This window comes from Anneissia japonica, unplaced genomic scaffold (genome assembly GCF_011630105.1).
Source record: "Anneissia japonica isolate Jap-2015-1 unplaced genomic scaffold, ASM1163010v1 scaffold119_len492752_cov174, whole genome shotgun sequence".
NCBI classification, from domain to species: domain Eukaryota; kingdom Metazoa; phylum Echinodermata; class Crinoidea; order Comatulida; family Comatulidae; genus Anneissia; species Anneissia japonica.
The window spans coordinates 329,366-350,082 of record NW_022730737.1 but is presented as its reverse complement, the minus strand read 5'-3'; the positions used below and the strand labels follow the sequence as shown (position 1 = coordinate 350,082).

Below are 20,717 nucleotides of genomic sequence, written 5' to 3'. Positions count from 1 at the left end.
ATATATAAATGAATATAAAGTTGTCAGTTCAGGCAACGTATAGTGCTCGATGCTATGCAGAGCGGTATAATAATAATAGTAATAATAATAATATACTGTTCTCCAACAACTCAACATGGATCAAGAAAAATTCAGACGATATGTTCGACGTCACCATGGGGAGTTTTGTTTGATATATGTGAGATATGATATTTGAGATATGTGAACTCGTTGGAGCTTACATCCTTTCCCACCTCGCCAAAAAGCTCGGGAAAAAAAATTCGATTTCTAGATGGCAGGAAATGAGCTTTCTCAACTTCTCTTTCTCAACTCACGAGAAGTAATACAAGCATGTACACAAATTCCCCCCATTTTATGTGGATGCAGTTGCTTTTCAGCTATTTGGTTAATTCTATATCTGTCAGATTTCCACACAACTCATTATGGTTTAACAGTGTCTATCAGGATTCTTCAAATCAATGACCAACTATGATAGCTCATAAAGCTTGGATGAGTTCTGCGGATGAACCGATATTTTACTGCAGATTCGGACCAATGTTGGGCAGGAGAATTCACACAGATCATCATTGGAATCTATAAATTTGCAATATAACAATGTTAGATTCCTCCATTAGTGGCAGGTGACAGATTTACTACTAGAATTAGAGGAAGATTCTGATGGTGGAATGGGCTATGATGTTTATGAATTAAAAGACATGGCATGACATTGAAAAACTAAAAAGAGGACATAACTAAGACATAGGTATCGAAGTGGAGTTTCCAACTAGATATGGACAAAATAAGAAAAATTTGGGAAGATATGTATGTATATTATAAAATATACAGTATGTTATCAGAATGTATAAAGATATTTTAAGTCAAGAAAGAAAACCATTGTACAATGCTTCATATAAAGTAAAAACAGATGGCTGGATGCAAAAATTAAAGAAATTTGCGAAGATATATTGATCAAATCTTAAGTACCTAAACTAATGTTTAGTCTCAGTCTATATAGTGATTGTTACCATAGTGAAGACACTGTATTTTTCTACACCACTTTTCATGATTTGTTTAATCATAAATGTATGTGGAATTATTTTGAGATGTATTATAACTGAATTTCATTCTATGATATTAATAATATTATTACATTTTAATTTTTATTATACATTAAAATGTGCATAGAAATGGTTGTTATGGTAATGACGTTTTGTTCTACCCACCACTGCATAAATTTCCAAACTGATTTTATATGGAAATTAAAAAATGCAATATATGAAATTATATTTGAAATTTATTATTCATTAATGTTCACCTATGATATTTAATTTTTATATATTTTAGTGATAATGATTCACTGTTGGTCTGATGAAATGAAGTAAATATTAATAAACATTTAATAAGCATTTTTCATTAAACTTAAAGTTTTCATTAAGTTTGCTAGCAATGGTTGCTATGGTGATTACCTATTTTTAACACCATTATGTACAATATCTTTTCAACAAAGACTGTGTGTTATTTTTTAAAAAAGTGAAGCCGAATAAACAATTCTAGTGATTTTTATTAGTTGCTATGGCGATAACAATCCATATTGTATTCACATTAAGATGTTATCTTTCATTTATGTTATTTTACAATATTAAATATTTACAAACATCTCTCACTTAACCTTCAATTATATCAATAAATTTCAGGTTTTCATTTTATTAATTTACAAAAAAAAAAGGATATTTTAATTAGCAACAGTTGCTATGGTGATGACCTTGCTTTCATACTACATTTAATAAGCATTTTTCATTAAACTTAAAGTTTTCATTAAGTTTGCTAGCAATGGTTGCTATGGTGATTACCTATTTTTAACACCATTATGTACAATATCTTTTCAACAAAGACCGTGTGTTATTTTTAAAAAAAGTGAAGCCGAATAAACAATTCTAGTGATTTTTATTAGTTGCTATGGCGATAACAATCCATATTGTATTCACATTAAGATGTTATCTTTCATTTATGTTATTTTACAATATTAAATATTTACAAACATCTCTCACTTAACCTTCAATTATATCAATAAATTTCAGGTTTTCATTTTATTAATTTACAAAAAAAAAGGATATTTTAATTAGCAACAGTTGCTATGGTGATGACCTTGCTTTCATACTAAATTGTGTTATCTTAAGATATTTAATGAACATTTTTTCATAAATCGTATACTAATTTATTACTAAACTTTATGTCTTCATTATATACTTATTTTATGTAAAAATAGGAAATTTAAATTTGCATAGCAACAGTTGCTATATTGATGACCTTGTATTTTATACATCAATGTGTTAACTTTGTTCAATAAGAGACGTTTATTATATTGTATTTCATGATTTTTGCTTGGTCGATGACAACTGTACAGCAATTCTGCTGGTTTTGCTTCGTGCTAAAGGTCGGAAAAAGAAAAAGAGGAGTAGGACAAGGCATAGACAAATACTGTATGTAAAAAGAGTAAAGTTGGGAATATAGGCCTATCTTATGATATTCATATTAGAAGAGGGTGCTTATTCAAACGGGGCGCTTATTCGCACGAGTACGGTATTGTTTAATAATTGTATTCACAAGGAGAGGTTCTGACTACAGTTGGAAAGATCATATTCTTTATCGATTGGTGGCGCCCCTAGTAATAGTGCGCCATCAAGAAAGGGTAGCTCTAGCCTCGATTTGAAAGTGGTGATGTCGGACAAAATTCCCAGAGATCAATGAAAAATATCAAAGATATTTTAATTTAAAACTTACATTCATTCATAGTAAATATTACAACAACAAGTAGGTAGAATAATGTCTAAGGCACCAGATACATTGTTGCTAATTTCGCCACCGACAGAATTACGATTTAGAGGTAAGTTGATAGTTTGACCTAGATAACACGATAGCATGAACCGATTTCTCTTGCGTAGGCTACCCACCCGTATGCTAGTTCTACGAAGCCTAGCTAGCTGATCGAGCAATCATCAGCTTGCGGCCTTTCCTTGTGAGGTGTGGTTTGAAATTATTAAGTAGCAGTCATGGCATAGTTTTTGTTTGTTGACCGCGTGTCTTGGTCCACAGTCAATGTAAAATAAAATGAAAAAATGTGATGCATCAAAGGGTGCAGTGGTGCACAAAACAAGGTTATTTAATAACAAAAAAAGTTTTTGGCTAGGCCCTAGGCTAGCCTAGCCTAGGCCTAGATGCCCTAGCCTATATCTATTATCCATCGAACTACCTAGGCTATGCCAGGCCTTGGTAAGGGAGGCCCTGTTCAGTGTTAGGGCACAGGTGACTAGCTAGGGTAGTTAGGCTTACTACTAATAACATGATGAATTATCCAAAGATAGGCCTAGCCTAGCATATTTTTATTTTATATTTATTTATTTATTTTTTTTTTTTTAAGTCATTAAACATTATAATATTATTATACTAGGCTAGGGTAAGTCACTTATTTTCGACCTGCTTAATTTTTGACCACCCCATTTCTGCACTCCCAGAATTATAATGATTTTTAAATTTATGTCAGTGAAAAGGATGTCGTTTTATGATGTAAAAAGTGTGAAGCACAGACTGACCCTCAAACAAAAACTGTCTGCAAAAAACAACTTTTTTTCAAATTATGAATTCATAGTTTTTTTTTATGAAATATGATATTCCAAAAGAAGACTAAGAATATGGTGTCATATTGTACATCTAAAATTAATAAATTTAGCATGGAAAAATCTATCCCATGTTTACTTTTATTCAAAAGAAAATTTAATTCTAAAACCATTGAGTTTTAAACATGGCCACAGTCACATGACTTGCCGTAGCAAATAGGAAATGAAAGAGGTTAGGTTATAGCAGTGGTTTCACCAGAAAATTGCCAACAGGGGATAGACATGTCCAACAGAGGTGTCCGAGGCAAGGGGCAGACTTTTTTTTGGCTTAGTATGGTCCAAAATGTGCTTTTAGACCACAATATTAGGGATTGGCAGTCAAAATAATGTTATTTGGATAGGCAAATTATTATTTTTTTCCAAGCCTGTCCTACAGGGTTGCATATTTTTGCGCAGAGGATCTATTCCCTGTGCAGGCCTTGCTATATAGTCTGGCACTACAAGTCTACCAAAATTAAATCTAAGTGTTGAAATACTGAAATTTTGCACAAATTGCACTACACTTTTAATTGCTTATCTGTGTCTCTGAATATACTCACTACTACTGTAATAGCGCCCCCTTATTATGGTTTTGACGACAATCATGAATTTGTAAAATTTCATTCCTGGTGTATCAAAGTCTTCTAATTAGTAAATTTGTCTTGAATAATAAGTTCAACATGATTACTATCAAATTAGTTAACACCCTTAATTTTTGAAATACAAAGGTAGATCTTGTACTAAATTTGGGTACTGGCTATGATTCAACAAAAACTGGGGCTTCTTTGTCTACACGGCTCATTTTGTGGGTAAAGCCTAGTTGCCTTAAAATCGCTACACTGTCTCTACAGTTTTTTCACTGTAATCGTTGTACTGAAATCGGAAAGGCTGTCCGCTTCGACCAACCCAATCAGCATCCCCGAAAGCTGTCAGCAATAGCGTTTACTTTACATCCCACTTCCAATAATCTCCCCAAAGCTCTCAGTTTGGCATACTGTATTGAAGGGTGAACTAGAAACTTTCACGTATACAATATTCAGCATCCTGATTTTGCATCTTATTCAAACACTATGTGTATTGATTGTCAAACACCGACATTGTTTATAATGCTGTAGCCTTGGCCTTCCGAAGTGTACTCACCCTAGGCTTCCATTATCCATGAATTAGAAGTGAAATTGCTAGAGGCTGAATGCTGATATTAGTGGAGAAATAAATCCCAGCACATAATCATTTCATCCAAGAGCAAGTTTCTTATAAAGTCTTGGCTGTGGTAGCCTGTAGCTAGGTTTTAGTCAAGGCATGAGGGCTTCCTTGGAGTATCATAAAGATCTAACTGTATTTCCAAGCTTTTCTGAATCACTGCTATCTCCAGCACCATTTCAAATGCATTGTTAATAGTATGTTTTTCCATATTTGACCATTGAGGCTTGCACAGTGAACAAATATAATTTTGAAACAGTGGCAGAGGAATAATGGCAATTTAGTCAGGTTAAACTTCTAAAATGTTTTTAGCTTTGGTAGTGATAAGTTTTGTTAAAAATAACTTTGAATTTTTTTATTTGAATTCTTGAACCTTGTTTAAATTGTATAATATTCATAATAGTGGATATTAAATACTTTATTTTCGGTTGCAGGTCCATTCACGGATGTAGTTACCTCAGAATTACACCTGAAGAACCCGACAAAGGATAAAATATGTTTCAAAATCAAAACCACAGCCCCTAGAAGATACTGTGTGAGGCCTAACAGCGGTGTACTGGGAGCTGAAGATGATATTACAGTCAGTGGTATGTGTATCAAGACAATTAGACTGAAAAGACTATTTTGTAGAATTGCTTTGATTTCTATGCAGTCTGTAAACCAAAGAACTAAAAATGGTGCACTTGTCTCATTGCTTGCTTTACGTAGGTCATACATTTTTTTTTAAACAAGATCCTTTCAGAAAATTGATCAACAGGCTGCTATTTGTTTTGGAGGAAGACAAAACTTTAACCACTGATCTACAGTCACTTCAGTCTTATAATCATAGCCAATTACATTACATACAGTAGCATAGTTTTTTTTCTTTTATACACTATATATTAGCCCACCTTCTTCAACAGAAAATTGTCAATTTTTGGGGTGGGCTTAACTGTATACCTGAGGATTCCCATTTTTAAGAAAATTACTATAATGATATAATTTTTGAAACTGATAGCATGCCATATAATTTGTTGACGTCCACTCAAAAGGCAAGTTTTTAAAACTACCTTGATAGAAATCGTTAGTTTTCTCTGTAAAAGTCAGCCAAGCTAGCTGGGGAGGCCTTGGTATGTAAAATTTGCCATAAAGTATGGGGTGGGGTTATAAACGAGGAACTATGATAAAGAAAGTAGCTCAAAAGTTCTGTGCTTCTCCATTCACCAAAAGTTTACTTTTAATAGCAATGGCTATTTGAAATGTTCACCGTAGCCAAAGACAAAGAAACAATCAAATATCACATAATAGAATTTTGAATGATCTTCCAAATGAGGTGAGACTTTTTTAATACCTTGTTTCAAAAACTTATTTTTTTAAAGATTGTCAGAGTAGGGTGGAAAAAATTGAAGTAAAATTTGTCTTTGCTAAAAAAATCAAGATGGAGAAGAATATAAAAATAAAAATGTTACTTGTGAATGTAAACAGTGTAGTAATGGGATGGTTAAATGCTTTAAATTTGTATAATTAGGGAGAAATATACATCTTATTTTTAAAGATTTCAAGACAGCAGTGGGTGTAATAATAATAGAGAAACTTTTACTTTTTCTTTAATTTCAATTTTTTTTGTGGCTGCAAGTGTGCTAATTAGCCAAAAATAAAAAGTTATTTTTATTCGAAGGGTTCACTGAAAATGTAAAAAAAAAAGTCTCGCCTAATAAAAAGCAATTAACTTTATAATCAAATAACATGTTTATGTTCTAAATTCCTATTATAACTTTAACATTGTCTTCTTTTAGACTTTGTGCGTATGCTATTTACTTCCTACTTTGATGTACAGTATTTTTTTTTTCTTTTCTTTTTCATAAATGCACAACTTGAAATTCAGTCCTTGATTAGTGAAAATACCTGCAGTATAAAAAATACATAAATTAAATACATAAAAGCAAATAAAAAATTATATTAAAGCAATTAAAATATATTTAAGCATTTAGTAAGTTTTTTTTATTTATACACAAAACTGTATTAACACTGGTATTAAAATATAGATTTAACATTTCTACATAAATTGAAACAATGGCTTTTGACTGATACCAAAGACTTTAAACAAGCAAGTTGAACTCAGGTGTTATCCAATGATTGCTGTGAGTGCAAGTCATTGATAGCTATCTCAGATAAGCTTTGAATCATTGATTGGGCAATATTACAGTTTTGTATGCAAAGGCTGTGTCTGGGATCATGGTAAACCTTTCAACATCTGCAGCAATCCATACATAAGCAGCAGACAGGGCAACTTGAGGCCTGAATGAAGCTGTAAAGTCAACTAAAAATATTAAGTGTTCCATAAATGTAGGGGCTAGAGGAAGGGTGATCACTTACAGATACTGTATTAGTTTATATCTTCATAATTTTTTACTTGGAAATTTTGGATAAGTGCATAAACTAGGTTTACTGTATGGCAGGGGTGTGTGCATAAACATGGATAGGAGGGCCAAAGTAAATTTTTTATAAACACTGTGGGCTGAACCCAAACTTTGACAGTACAACATGCACTGTTATACTGTACTGTATACCACTTTATGCTCCGTTTTAATAAATACTGATAGTATCGGGCTGTAAAAACAAGAGGTTTTCTAGCCAAAGGTGGTAGGCGGACCACACATTTAGGGTTGTCTCATGCAGCAACAAAATTGCTATCAGGACGCATTTGTTAACCTATTGTAAGAATTAAAGACATGCTCTAATGTTATTGTAGCTGTTACAATTTTTTCATCACATTTTTGATGTTTATTAAATGATGTATCAGGTGAAAAGTTTCTGTTAGAGAACCTTTCTTAAAATTGTTGCTGTAGTATCATCATGATTATAATTAATACCGTTTGTTTAAAATGTACAATTTTGTATGATTACAGTGATGCTGCAACCATTTGATTATGATCCCCAAGAGAAGAACAAGCATAAGTTTATGGTACAAGCAATGGTGGCGCCACAAGGCGAATTTGATCAAGAAGCGGTTGTAAGTACACATTTTGTTAACAGCTGACCTTTAGATACCATTTTGGCCTTTTGCCTTTGACCTAGGTCAAGCCTTTCAACATGTGTAAGGTGTGTCAGTTGTTCAATACTCTGATAGAGAACGCTAATTGTTTGCCTTGTGTGATAAAATTAAATTCAAGTTTGTCAGTCCATAACTTCAGAAGTCATCATCTATGACTGTAGACCTAATTGCTCTAGTAAGCCAAACTCCTCCAGTTAAATGAAGCAATTGCACCATTTGCAAATTATTTTATCCACATTGAAGAACATTAAAGAAAGACACGTACTGAGTATACTAGGCCTTGGTGTGATGCAATATCGATGCATTATAAGGCCTATAAGAATGGTTGGTTTCCATTGATGTGTATAGTACTATTAGAATCCTCTTTGTAGCAAGGACTGTAAGTAGAGTATGATGGACGAGACAATCTTAATATCCCCTAATCTTTTGAATTTTGTTTTGGCCTCTTTAACATGCATGTATTGTAAGCCTGTTGTGTACACTGGGCTGAAGTTAGACTTGATTCTAGCCATAAGTGAGTTCAAGGAAGGGGGTTTGCTAGCCCGGTTTCCCTCTAAATTAAAAAAATTACATACTACAGTCTGTAAATGCTACTTCCGGCCATAGACGTAAAATTTTTGTACCTCGACCTCAACCATTTGAGTCTGAATTGCAGTTGTGTGGACCCTCCATCTGTAAAATTGCCTTTCTGGGCCCTCTATATTGAATTCCTGGATCCGCTTTACTAGCAAACTAACACGCAGCTAGAAATACTGTAGTATTCAAACCCATGCTGAAGATAGCAACACCCCTGCCATCCACTCAACTTACCCAGTGTTTCCATATCAACAAAGCCTTTTCAATACTTTATAGAACCAGTGTTTCTAATGTAGTTTATAGTATTTTGCCATTACCTGCGTATTTACTATGCACTTAATATTTCTGAAAGAATGTGACTAGCCGAAATGGTAACTATCTCAGTCACCTTCCTTAATTGCAAATTTATCTCAGAGAGTTCATTATGTGTAGTGTATTTACATGATGCCAGATAGCAAGTTCAATCCTGTAATATTGCATCATAAATGTTGCTATTAAGAATGAATAGTGGTAACCCTTGTTCTATTGACAATTGACATTATGATCGGCTTGCCTAAAATTTTCAGTACTGTATATTATGTACTGTATACTGTAGCTTCATTATTAACAAAAGTTGATTTTGAGTCCTTGAAAACAAGGAAACCTACTAACACAAAAAATAATGTTTTTACTGTATATAATTTTGATTTTTAGATAATGTGATCTGGAGAGTGGGTCTTGGTTAAAAATATTATTTTTTATGTCTATAATGATAATTTTATACATCACATATTTACCTTCTGCATTAACAGTTTATTTTCTATTTGGGTTTGACGGAAATAAAATAAATTATCAAGTTCAAGCAAAAGAGATCCATCAAATACCGTAAATCCATTCAAGTACCTTGAATTTTTTGGATGGGCTTCTTTTTGAATCTACTTTTGCAAAGTAAAGAGGTGGTGGGGGGGGGGGCTTGTTTTCAAAATAAACGCTGTAAATTTTGGGAATTGCTACTATAAAACAATAAATAGAGCCACTGTGTAACATCAATCTGTAGGATGGAGTGTATTTTTCAATTTATTTTGTTTCTTTGGAATTCATGTACAGTCTTCAGTACGTACTATCTTGAAAAAAAGCCCACGCTATTTGAAAACTGTCTCTTATACACATCTAGATGTGTATAATAGACAGGTATACTAGGCCTTGGTGTGATGCAATATCGATGCATTATAAGGCCTATAAGAATGGTTGGTTTCCATTGATGTGTATAGTACTATTAGAATCCTCTTTGTAGCAAGGACTGTGAGTAGAGTATGATGGACGAGACAATCTTAATATCCCCTAATCTTTTGAATTTTGTTTTGGCCTCTTTAACATGCATGTATTGTAAGCCTGTCGTGTACACTGGGCTGAAGTTAGACTTGATTCTAGCCATAAGTGAGTTCAAGGAAGGGGGTTTGCTAGCCCGGTTTCCCTCTAAATTAAAAAAATTACATACTACAGTCTGTAAATGCTACTTCCGGCCATAGACGTAAAATTTTTGTACCTCGACCTCAACCATTTGAGTCTGAATTGCAGTTGTGTGGACCCTCCATCTGTAAAATTGCCTTTCTGGGCCCTCTATATTGAATTCCTGGATCCGCTTTACTAGCAAACTAACACGCAGCTAGAAATACTGTAGTATTCAAACCCATGCTGAAGATAGCAACACCCCTGCCATCCACTCAACTTACCCAGTGTTTCCATATCAACAAAGCCTTTTCAATACTTTATAGAACCAGTGTTTCTAATGTAGTTTATAGTATTTTACTGCTGTAAATTTTGGGAATTGCTACTATAAAACAATAAATAGAGCCACTGTGTAACATCAATCTGTAGGATGGAGTGTATTTTTCAATTTATTTGTTTCTTTGGAATTCATGTACAGTCTTCAGTACGTACTATCTTGAAAAAAAGCCCACGCTATTTGAAAAGAAGCCCTTTTGCAAACTAAAGAGGGGGCTTCAATTCTAGATGGGCTTCTTCTCAAGATTAAGCCCATTATGTTTCTACTGTACTTGAGGTTTTATGGTATTTTTGTTAATAATCATATTAGAACAATTAAGGTAACAGTAAATGCTCTTCAAATATTGATATTCCCAAAGGGATGTTCTGAAAAATTTTACTGGCAAAACTTGAGCTGTTTGAAATTGTATTGCCATTTAATTATTTTGATTTTGAATAGTTGCTGGGCCCTTAATTAAAATAATGCATTTAATTGTAGCCTTGAAGAATAATTATGCAGAAATAGACTCTTAGATTATTTTATCGGATTTACTACTCAATACTTTATTTAAACTGTTATAATTTACAATATGGAATAACATTAACAAGAAAGGCTTACTGTACTCCTAAGCATTTTTGTTCTAAACTGCAGAGTATATGTGATAATGAAGTAAAATTCATTTTTGTAATTGTTGATTAAATGAAAGTATGTTGCTAACGAAATTAGAGGTTGTTATTAATCAATACTATTTTGGAGTTACAGTAGGCTGGGATTAAGCTAGCCCCGGCATTTTATTGGTAACAACTTCAGCGGAGTAATGACTTTATATACTGTACCATGGCCCTTCAGTAGGCTCAAACCCTGTCACAACAAGGTTTTTTCTCGTTACTGAAAAAAGCTCCACTATCTATAGCTAGTTGGAAGCTCTTGACTGCTGAAGCGTATATCATATATGGCACTTAAGAAGATCTACATTACAGTAAAACTTACAAGTTACAAAGAGAGAAAAGGCTTTATGTTATGAATTTTGTTTTTCTGCAGTGGAAAGATAAGACACCAGGGTCATTGATGGAGAACAAACTAAGATGTGTTTTTGAGATGCCAGCATCTGTAGCTGCTCCAACAACTACCCCAGCAGCCCAGGTAATTTATCATTATACTTTTTCAAAAGCTAACTGTTTTCTCTCTAAGTTCCTTTAAAAAAAAACTCTGAGTATTGTGACACATGAATGTGATGTGACAGTTGGATGTAATAATTGGGGAAGGCGGTTTGGTGCAGCGTTTTCCATTCAGGATGCGAACCTCATTGTCGAGGCGTCGAACCACACACTGACCATTCTCGGCTGGCCATGCTTCTTAATCTCCTTGGTTTATTCTCAAAAAAAAGGAAAGAATTATACTCAGCCCACGAATTTCACGTCGGCAATTGCCAACCATATTGCCGAGCCAGAATTGCTTCAAAAACTGCTTGGAAAGTCAAAAACTTTTACTGAAACAGGCTATAGCAGACACTAAATTTCATGTACGCCATCAAACCAAGGAAATTGGTGGTTCATAAAACAGATTTGTTTGTACAATAACTATTTCTAATAGGCATGCAGTACATATGATTTGTGTACAATCATCTCGTCTTTCTCGCCTAGTTGTTTTGTAGGCTAGGCCTAGGTAGGAATGACGCTAGCCAGCCAAGGCCTACAACATCACACAATTGAAGCCACGTGGGCCGTGTACAGTAGATTGTAATGCTTATCTAAATCTATTATTTGTCTTCATTTTACAGTATTATCATATTTAAAATGTTGTTTATTATCCAAAAACAAAAAAAATTCAACATATTGTAAGCCTGCCTAATCCTACCGCCCGTTTAAACGCAATCACGATCGCATCGTGACTTCACTACTGGCAAGTACGGTTACATGTGTGGAAAATTCCTGATAGATCATTCTGGGCGTGCGCATAGACATGCATGGGCAGTTTTGAAGCAGCCTGTGATGCTGTGATGATACGATCGTAGCTTTTACGAAAGTTCCCATGCCCAAGATAACGATAAAACGAACACTCAAATGATTTATTCAGTGATTTTCTTATGTAAAACATGTATTATGCTCCACTTATATTAATACAAGTTCGACCATTCTCTCACCAGCAATATATTGATTTAATAGAGAAAATAACAAAATCACAATCTGTAGATGACGATGTAAGGTAGAGCCTTCGAAAAATTCATAGTTTATACTATATAGGCCTAAGCCTAGGTAATAAAAAAATTGCTGAGGCTGCCGACCACAAAGAATTTAAGGTCGGCAAATTTTTGCCGACCTAATTTTTTCCCTAATTTCATGGGCTGTATACTAGAAGACCTCCGGTTTTTTGACGTCATAGGGCAAGACTTATACCTTGTTTCATGTATCTGCTGCCTGCCAGTAATGATTGTTTCAAATACACTAAAATATTTATTTTTATTTTTACATTGACCGCTCCCTTGAAATCCTCCCAATATAAGAAATCTATATTTATGTCTATAGTCTCACTTAAAGATACAGACAAAAGGACACACACACACACAAAATGCTTAAAATTCCTAACATTTAGATTTGTCAACATTTCTATATCATGTAAAAATACACTTGAAACTCCCTAAATTTGATCTGAAAGTACAGGTAGATGTGATGTGGCTGGTTAGTACAATTGCTGGTTGCAACAGTTTTGATACCTTTGTACTACAATCCTTCCGTACATAAACATTGTTATTGTTATTGTCATAAAATGTTGGTACTGTGTATTTTTGTATTAATGAGATGTTTAGAAGGGGCAATTTGTTATTTTGTTTGTTCAAATGCCGTGGGTTTTAAACTTTCATCTCTTTTTTTTTTGTCTATGGTGAAATATGGAGGAAAAAAATCCTCAAAAATTTATTTTAAATTCAGGCTCCAAAGGAAACAAATTGTTGTTTTCTGTATCTTCTTAGTGAAATAATTAAGGTACTTTCTTCCCAGTGCCTGGGCGATAGATTAAAATTATGCATTAACAACACTTTTTCATGACCAACAAAACTACTTCTGAAGTCTCGTACATACATTAGGTAAAGTGTGGAGATTCTTGGTATTGTTACAGTGAAATAAATTAAGAAGAGACAGAAATGCTGGTTGGCATTTACAAATATTCTTTCTGGAGAACAGTTTAAAATAAAATTAACTTATGAAATTTGACCCTGCCAGGTTTGTTTCTAAAAACAAGATCCTTGATACTAAGTTGCTAATATTTTTTGATATTTTAAATTTAAACGCATCACAATTTTATTTTAAACAGCCACAAGAACGCACCAGTGCCAAATTGAGCCCGAAACCAGCACATCAGACAAGTGCTGCAAAGCCAGCAAGTGCAACCAGCAGAGATACTGATGACGTAAAGCGTCTTCAACAGGAAGTTGCCAGTTTACAGCAACAAATTTCAAAGCTTGAGAAGGAAAAGGTAAAAATTTTTATGCACACCCTTTAGTGAGGTGACATTCTAAATACCGTTAGGCAAGGCCTAAACAAAATAAATAATTGGTTTCCGTTTTCCGACCGAACTGTAAAAATGTGAGCGACCATAAACATTTTATTGAAAATTTAAAAAAAATATATATTTACTTGCAAATTTGTTCTGATTTTACGGTATTCACTCCATGTTTCGCTGTGAGTGTAATACTTTCAACTGATCTTCCCAATGATACAACGTGATCCTAGTAAATACATGGTTAAATCACTCGCACAAAATCATATTTTACTACTGCTAAAGACAAGTTGATACTATGCGATCTTAGTAGCTACACGATACACAGCAGTACAACATGGTTCTCATTGTTAATCATGCACACAAAATCATATTTTACCACTGCTGAAGACGAGCAGCTGTCAGCAGCGGTTTCAAGACACACTGGTTCAACATGGAGACTTAAATTTTTTCACCAGCGACGCTGATTGTGTTTTTAAACATACTTTATATAAAAATACTACTTTTACATACTTTAAGTATTTAAAAATACTTTGTAAGTGTACAGTAATCATATGACAGAATCAAGGGAATACTTCACAGTTAAAGACAAACTTATAATAAAGATATTTTTAGTATTGAAAATACTAGAACATCTTTATGTACTGTACGCCTGTTTCAGCTGCAACGTCATCGCAAGCCACATCGGACGACGGTTCATGGATGTAAACTCCCCCTTGAGTTTTGGGCAGCTATAAAGTCGCTGACGGTGGTGAAAACAATTAAAATTAACATGGAGAGATTGATGTGTAGTGTGTATCAGTAAGCTGGGGTACAATTACAAGCATAACCAAATAAAATATTTTTAAAAATAAAATGTTTTTACTACCTACCTTCCTGGTTAAAATTGTCGTGAAACTTGAAACCAACTATTAAATTTTATTTTGCCTAAGCTGGAGCTTTGAGATCTCTTCAGAGCTTTGGTTCTTGTTGTGGTTTGGTTTGGTTTTTGGTTCGTTTTCTTTGTGGAAGAAGGCACTATAAAAAAGCTTTACCATTGATCATTCTTGGTTCCTGGGTTGGTTCCATTGCTACTCTCCATGTCATGTTGGAAATATGTCTGTTGGACTTGTTGGTGGGTTGCCCTTCATATTTTTCAAACTGAAAATGCCTGTTCTTGTAGGTTCTTGTCTAATAGATTTAACATTTACACATTTTTTTTTTTTTTTTTTTTTTTTTGGATCTGGGTCAGATCAACCAAAAGGGATTTGTGTTGCCCCTCGGATTTGGAAGTATTTAAAGGAATTTTTTTTTTTTTTTTGTATTTTACACTCATTATTATACGCTCATTATTGAAAAAAATGTTTAATTATGCTAGAATAATAATAAAATAATAAAATGATTTAGATTGTAGAATTTTTTTTTTTTTTTTATTAGATTTGTACGTCCTGCACAAGTAAGATGAATATGTCGGTCACAATTCAGAAAAGTACCTCGTCACAATAAAATTGTATGCCTGTCATGGTAATTTTATGAAGTTTTCCTTCAGAAAATTAAAAAAAATCAAATTGAAATTTTATTCTGCTAGTACTCTGTGATGTGTGTGACTTAAAAATAAAATTGGTGGCCTGATAGCTAACAAGATTTGATGCATAAGAAATTAGTTTGAAAGCTTCATTGTGAAAACATAGATTTTAAAAGTGTCTGAATTAAACGTTTGAATTTATGGATTTTCCCATAAGATACAAAGCTAAAAATTGGTACCTAAGGTAACTTTCACAATGAGGTCACAAGTATAGAGCCTTTATTCATTTAATAAATTTTTTTGCAAGGCTCTAAGGTTGGTTGCAGAGAGAAAAGATGAAAAAGACAAATTCTAGTTGACCTGTACCAATTTCTATCAAATTAGTTGACACGGAATGACCCATCGAAGTATAGCAGATTTTTGCATTTAATAGTGCCTGGCTGACATATGCAATAGGTTGGTCATTTGAAACCAGCACCAAGTTGAGTGTTACTTTGTACATATATACTTTGTATGGTTAATTACATAGTTGGGTTATGATGCTTCAGCACATGTTCGATGGAAAGCTTTAAAGCAGTCTATTGATAATCCTAATTCTTAGCCTCTTTTTACGCTTAAAGAAAAACTGAGTTGGAAATGGATTCAACATATTGAATCCATTTTAAATAAATTTGATCTACAAATGTTCTTTAACATTGACTGTTGTACAAAATGGCTTAATGGCTTCAAAGAAAAAAATATTAAAAAAGATTTAACATAAGTTGGTATAACAATGCTTTAAGTAAATCATCCTTAAAACATTACATAAGATACAAAATTGAACCTAAAATGGAAAATTATTTATTAGAAAAGTGTAACTTTCATGTTTCAAGCTTAAAATTTAAAGCTCGTTCTAACTCTCTACCTCTTGAAAGAAGAAAGGAATCTTGGTCACCTCAAAATTTAGGCTTATGCTTATTATGTGACTGCGTGACAAAGGAAACCATAAATCATTTTGTATTTGATTGTACCAGATTAAAGGACATTAGAAATTTAATATTTGACCAACTTAAAGAGGAGTCGTACAAAAAGGATTTACATATATTTTGGGAATTCTTCACATCAAGCTCCCCTGAACTTAAATACCATCTTTTGTTTGATGATTTAGAAATCCATTACGAATATCAAATTTTAACAACAAATTGTATAAACCCTTTTAATTATACTATTGCGAGTAAAGTTTTCGAAAATCATTGTAAATTACTTTTAACGATGGCATGGAAAGAACGAAATGAAATATATAATACTTTTCTATTGCTAGACTAATATGTCTGGTTTTAATGTTATTGAATTAAATTTACAATATTTACTCTGTTCTATGTATGTATATGTATGTGTATGTGTATGTATGTGTATATGTATGTATGTGTGAATATGTGTGTGGGGGTGTATGTGTGTGTGTATATGCATGTATGTATTGTGTGTGTGTGTATGTATGTATGTATGGGTGTGTATATATATATATATATGTGTGTGTGTATATATATGTGTATATATATGTGTGTATGTGTATATGTATGTGTGTATGTGTATATGTTTGTGTGTGTATAAGTGTATGTATTAACCTACTTACTTACATTATTAGTATTAATATTTATTATTATCTCTATTACTATTTTTGTAAACCTTTTTTTATATATATTTTGTTCTACCGCAGTATTTTCTTACTATATTTTATCACAGTAATTAAGTTTTTACTGATTTTGTTATTGTTGCACATTTTTACGGTTGTGCCTCTGTTATAAAAGAGAAGCAATACAGTAAATTACTTACTTACTTAATGAGGTTTCATTCTGTTAAGATAAATTTGTATGTTTTCATGCTACATTTTTGTTGATCTATTTACTAAATGAATATCACTGTTTCGTAAAAATGTCTACATCTATCAGCAGTACAATATTTATTATGCCTAATCTATAAGCAATTGCCATACACAGGGTAAATGTAGTGAATTGCACTGTTTACCGCTGCTAATGTTATTGCCTGTCTTATTTTCTGATCAACAGTAGTGGAAAGTATCCAGGTATATTTCATGCTTGTACTATGGCAGCTGTTCTAATGCTATAACTCCAAATGTTTAAATGCTTTTTTTTTCTAGTTATTTTTATTTTTTTCTCTCCTTAGGAGGACGGTTTAAGAAGGCGTAATGTACAATCAGAGGGTCTGCGACCATCTAATCAACAGCCAGTCATCACGGAAACGAAAGTGGATTCAACGATGCCGATTCTTTATATGGTTATCGCTCTTATTGTAGGTTTGATCTGTGGTAAATTTGTCTTCTAGAATCGACCACTACACCCCACTGATAGTTAATACAATTTTAAACTAACAGCTATCTATTGCTGTACAGGGAAAGGGGAAAACTTCAGCAGTGCTAAAGAGAGCATATTTCACGCTCTATATTCTACTCATGAAATGATAAATGAATGTAGCATTTAAAAATCTTCCAACTGTCGTTTGCAAATATGTCCTACTCAAAACAGAGTTTAGTAAAGACACAAATCAGAGCACAGCTAAATTGTCGGGAAGTAATAAATAAACTATAAATAGAATATATGTATGTTTTAATGAAAGGGCTTGATGTCTTAATTTGCACGGTGGTTCCCTCTGCACATATGTTGTTACAATAAGTTTTTTTGCAAAGATGGTACCTGCTGTATTACCATGATGTTTTAAAGTTATCTATTAATGAGATATAGAAATTCCAAGATGAATTACTATTGTGTCTCTTAGAAGGAATGTTTAATTTGTATGAGGTGTACAATTTCTGTGGAAAGGATAAAAAAATAAATCTGTTTTCTTTTAAGAATGATATTCATGAATTTCCTTTAAAATCTGATAAAGACATATATAGTCAAGAAACAATAGCAAAACAAAAGGTGATTTTAGAACATAATTAATCCATCAAAATACTGTTTCACTTGATGTAAGTAAATAATTGAACAATTAAAAATGGTCATCTGTAAATAAGAAGATAGCAATCTACAAATCTAAACGATATTAATTGGATAATTCCTTATTTTACTTTTCTTTTATCAAGCAATGTGCACCAACAATTTAATTTACACTGAGAAATATTGCATGATCTCTTTAAATTTGTCTATATTATATTATTATAATAAATGTAAAATACAGTAACTATCATAATCTTCTATATTAATTGTATTACAATGACAAGATTCACTATGATCTTTTATTGGAAATGTTTTACTAGGCCTAAAATTTATCAACACTATTGTATAAACATAATCTTTTAAATGATTTTCATTGTCATACATATTTATAATTTCACAACTATATAAAGTATACTATTGTTCCTTGTCGATTAATAATGGGACTGAACTAAATTTATATATATTTATTAAGAACTTACTGTTGACTATTACAAATTCCTTTAATTTGCCCTTCTTATGATGAAGATGCCGAATAATACTGTGGTTGATTTGCTTCAAAGTTTTTGGGTTGTTTTTTTTTCCACATAGTCATCTTGGTTTCTCTAGCATGATGAGGAAAATAACTTGTGTTGATGTGCTGTAAACGTTCCAAAAAGCGCCTCTCTTAAATTCTCACCACTGCTCCAAATGTGATTATTTTTACTTAGCAGCGCTCTCATATAAGTGCTGTAATGTTTGTTAGAGATATAGTTTGAATAAACATTGCAAAAAAAAATTCCCATACACAACACATGGTATCTTCTTTAGCGCTACAATAATTTGTAATAAAAGCTGTATTGAAACCTCCTAAATTGTTAGCACCGTTGCGCTCATTGGAACTTTTATGGTAGATACTAGACCATGTAAATTGACGTTAAAATATCTGATGATATGCAAGGAAATTTGATTTCTTGATTGCTTAGAAACTTTATACATCATTAGAAGTGCAACAGTTTTTAATTTTTTTTACTTACAAATTGTATCCTGGCATCATCATACAATATATTTATAGATTTGTGAGATTATTTAAATTGCATTTTGGAGTTACTTTACCAGTAGAATCTAGAATCTGTTATGAATAACCAAGGTCACTCATTTTACAACGGTTGAGATTCTATTGCCTTTTTCATACTAATTCTCACCTCATGTTAAAGTTGTTTCTGACTTTCTAAAGCTGGGCACTTACTCTGTTGTACGACCATCGGCCAACGACTCCAACTTCTCCCCAGTGAGCGCTAGACTACGGACACTTGTCTGCTGATTGTAGTTGCCAGTCTGAATGAGTCATCATAAAAAGTTATCAGTAGCGTGCGTTGTGGCGTTGTGTTCTCCATAGAATAAGCATTGGCCGTCGGCCGCAGTGAGTGTCCAGTTATAGTTAAAAATATGTTGAGAGAAAATGAAGATAAGCATGTGATTATAATCCTTATCTGCAATGTTTCTGCAGTTCTCATAATTAGGGTGTCTCCTGTACCGGTATTGTATCATAACCTCATTATTGCCAGCAACATGTATAAAGATGGTGAATATGGCATTTTTTCGAACAAACTGAAGCTTACACGTGCTATTGTTAAGCAAGCTGTATAGATTTCATTAAAATCAGAAGTGGATATGTTTAAACCAGTGTGATATGTCAATACATTAACCAATAGGAATTGTTATTGTGAATATAACACAAAGAGATTGTACATTTGTCAAGGTATTAGTATAAATGAAGAGATACTGTAATGTTCAAGTTTACAAAACCAAATCTATGTTTGCTGTCAATGCTGTACATTGCATAGTAAAATGTTCTCTGAAGCAAGGTAAACTGTTAGATATGTCTTGAAGTGTTTTTTTGTTTGGGCACACGCTGTGCTAATGATGATTCGTCAACCCAAATCCGATACACACAACAAATTTGTTTTTAATTCTAAAAGGTGAGTCTTATTTATACCTTGTTTAGGGAACCCTTCCACAAAAAAAAAAACATTTTTTGTATATTTTTATTATGCCTTCCACTTCCCTAAAATCTTAAAAAATAATATATACTCTATATATTTCTTCATTTATTATATAAATTTAAAGCCTTTTTCAATCTTGTACTAAACTGTTCACATTCATCAATAAAAAAATTTTATTTTCTCCTCTGCCTTCGGCAAAATCATTTTGCTAAAATTTTTTTATTTTTTTTTTGCCTTTTAAAATATTAAGTTTGCTGAACAAGGTATTAAAAGTCTCCTATTAAATGGCAATTTGTATAACGCTGGTATGCACCACGAGAGTAGTACTCATGGCGATTTTTGCAATTCAGTCTGATGAGAAACTTTCAGATAAGAGTGAAGTTTTCTGTTCTTTCTTGAAACTATCAAGATTGGTGGAAAATCTCACAGTAGGTTGTAGGCTATTCTATAATTTTGCTCTGCGACATGAAAGGCTCTTTACCCTACAGGTTTCTGGCATGTTTCTCTTGAAGCAGATTTTGTGATGATCAGTGGATGTTTCATAGAGCTCCACAAGATCCAACAAGTATGCAGGAGCAATAGCATTTAATAAATCTTAGACTAATAGTGCCAGTTTG

General features: G+C 32.8%; 1 protein-coding gene across 2 annotated transcripts; it reads left to right on the top strand.

Moving 5' to 3' along the window:
- Nucleotides 1-2,661: 2,661 nt before the first annotated feature.
- On the top strand, nucleotides 2,662-19,973 carry LOC117115002 (vesicle-associated membrane protein-associated protein B-like). 2 transcript variants are annotated; one of them, XM_033258634.1, is made up of 6 exons: nucleotides 2,662-2,863; nucleotides 5,267-5,419; nucleotides 7,721-7,824; nucleotides 11,228-11,329; nucleotides 13,496-13,657; nucleotides 15,098-15,204. In XM_033258634.1, exons 1-6 carry the CDS (start codon nucleotides 2,803-2,805, stop codon nucleotides 15,164-15,166), a joined length of 651 nt encoding a protein of 216 aa, XP_033114525.1. In that variant the 5' UTR covers nucleotides 2,662-2,802; the 3' UTR covers nucleotides 15,167-15,204. The 2 variants fall into 2 exon arrangements, with proteins under 2 accessions (XP_033114525.1, XP_033114524.1); XM_033258633.1 differs by lacking the exon at nucleotides 15,098-15,204 and adding an exon at nucleotides 17,349-19,973 and having other exon boundaries at nucleotides 2,664-2,863.
- Nucleotides 19,974-20,717: the final 744 nt, after the last annotated feature.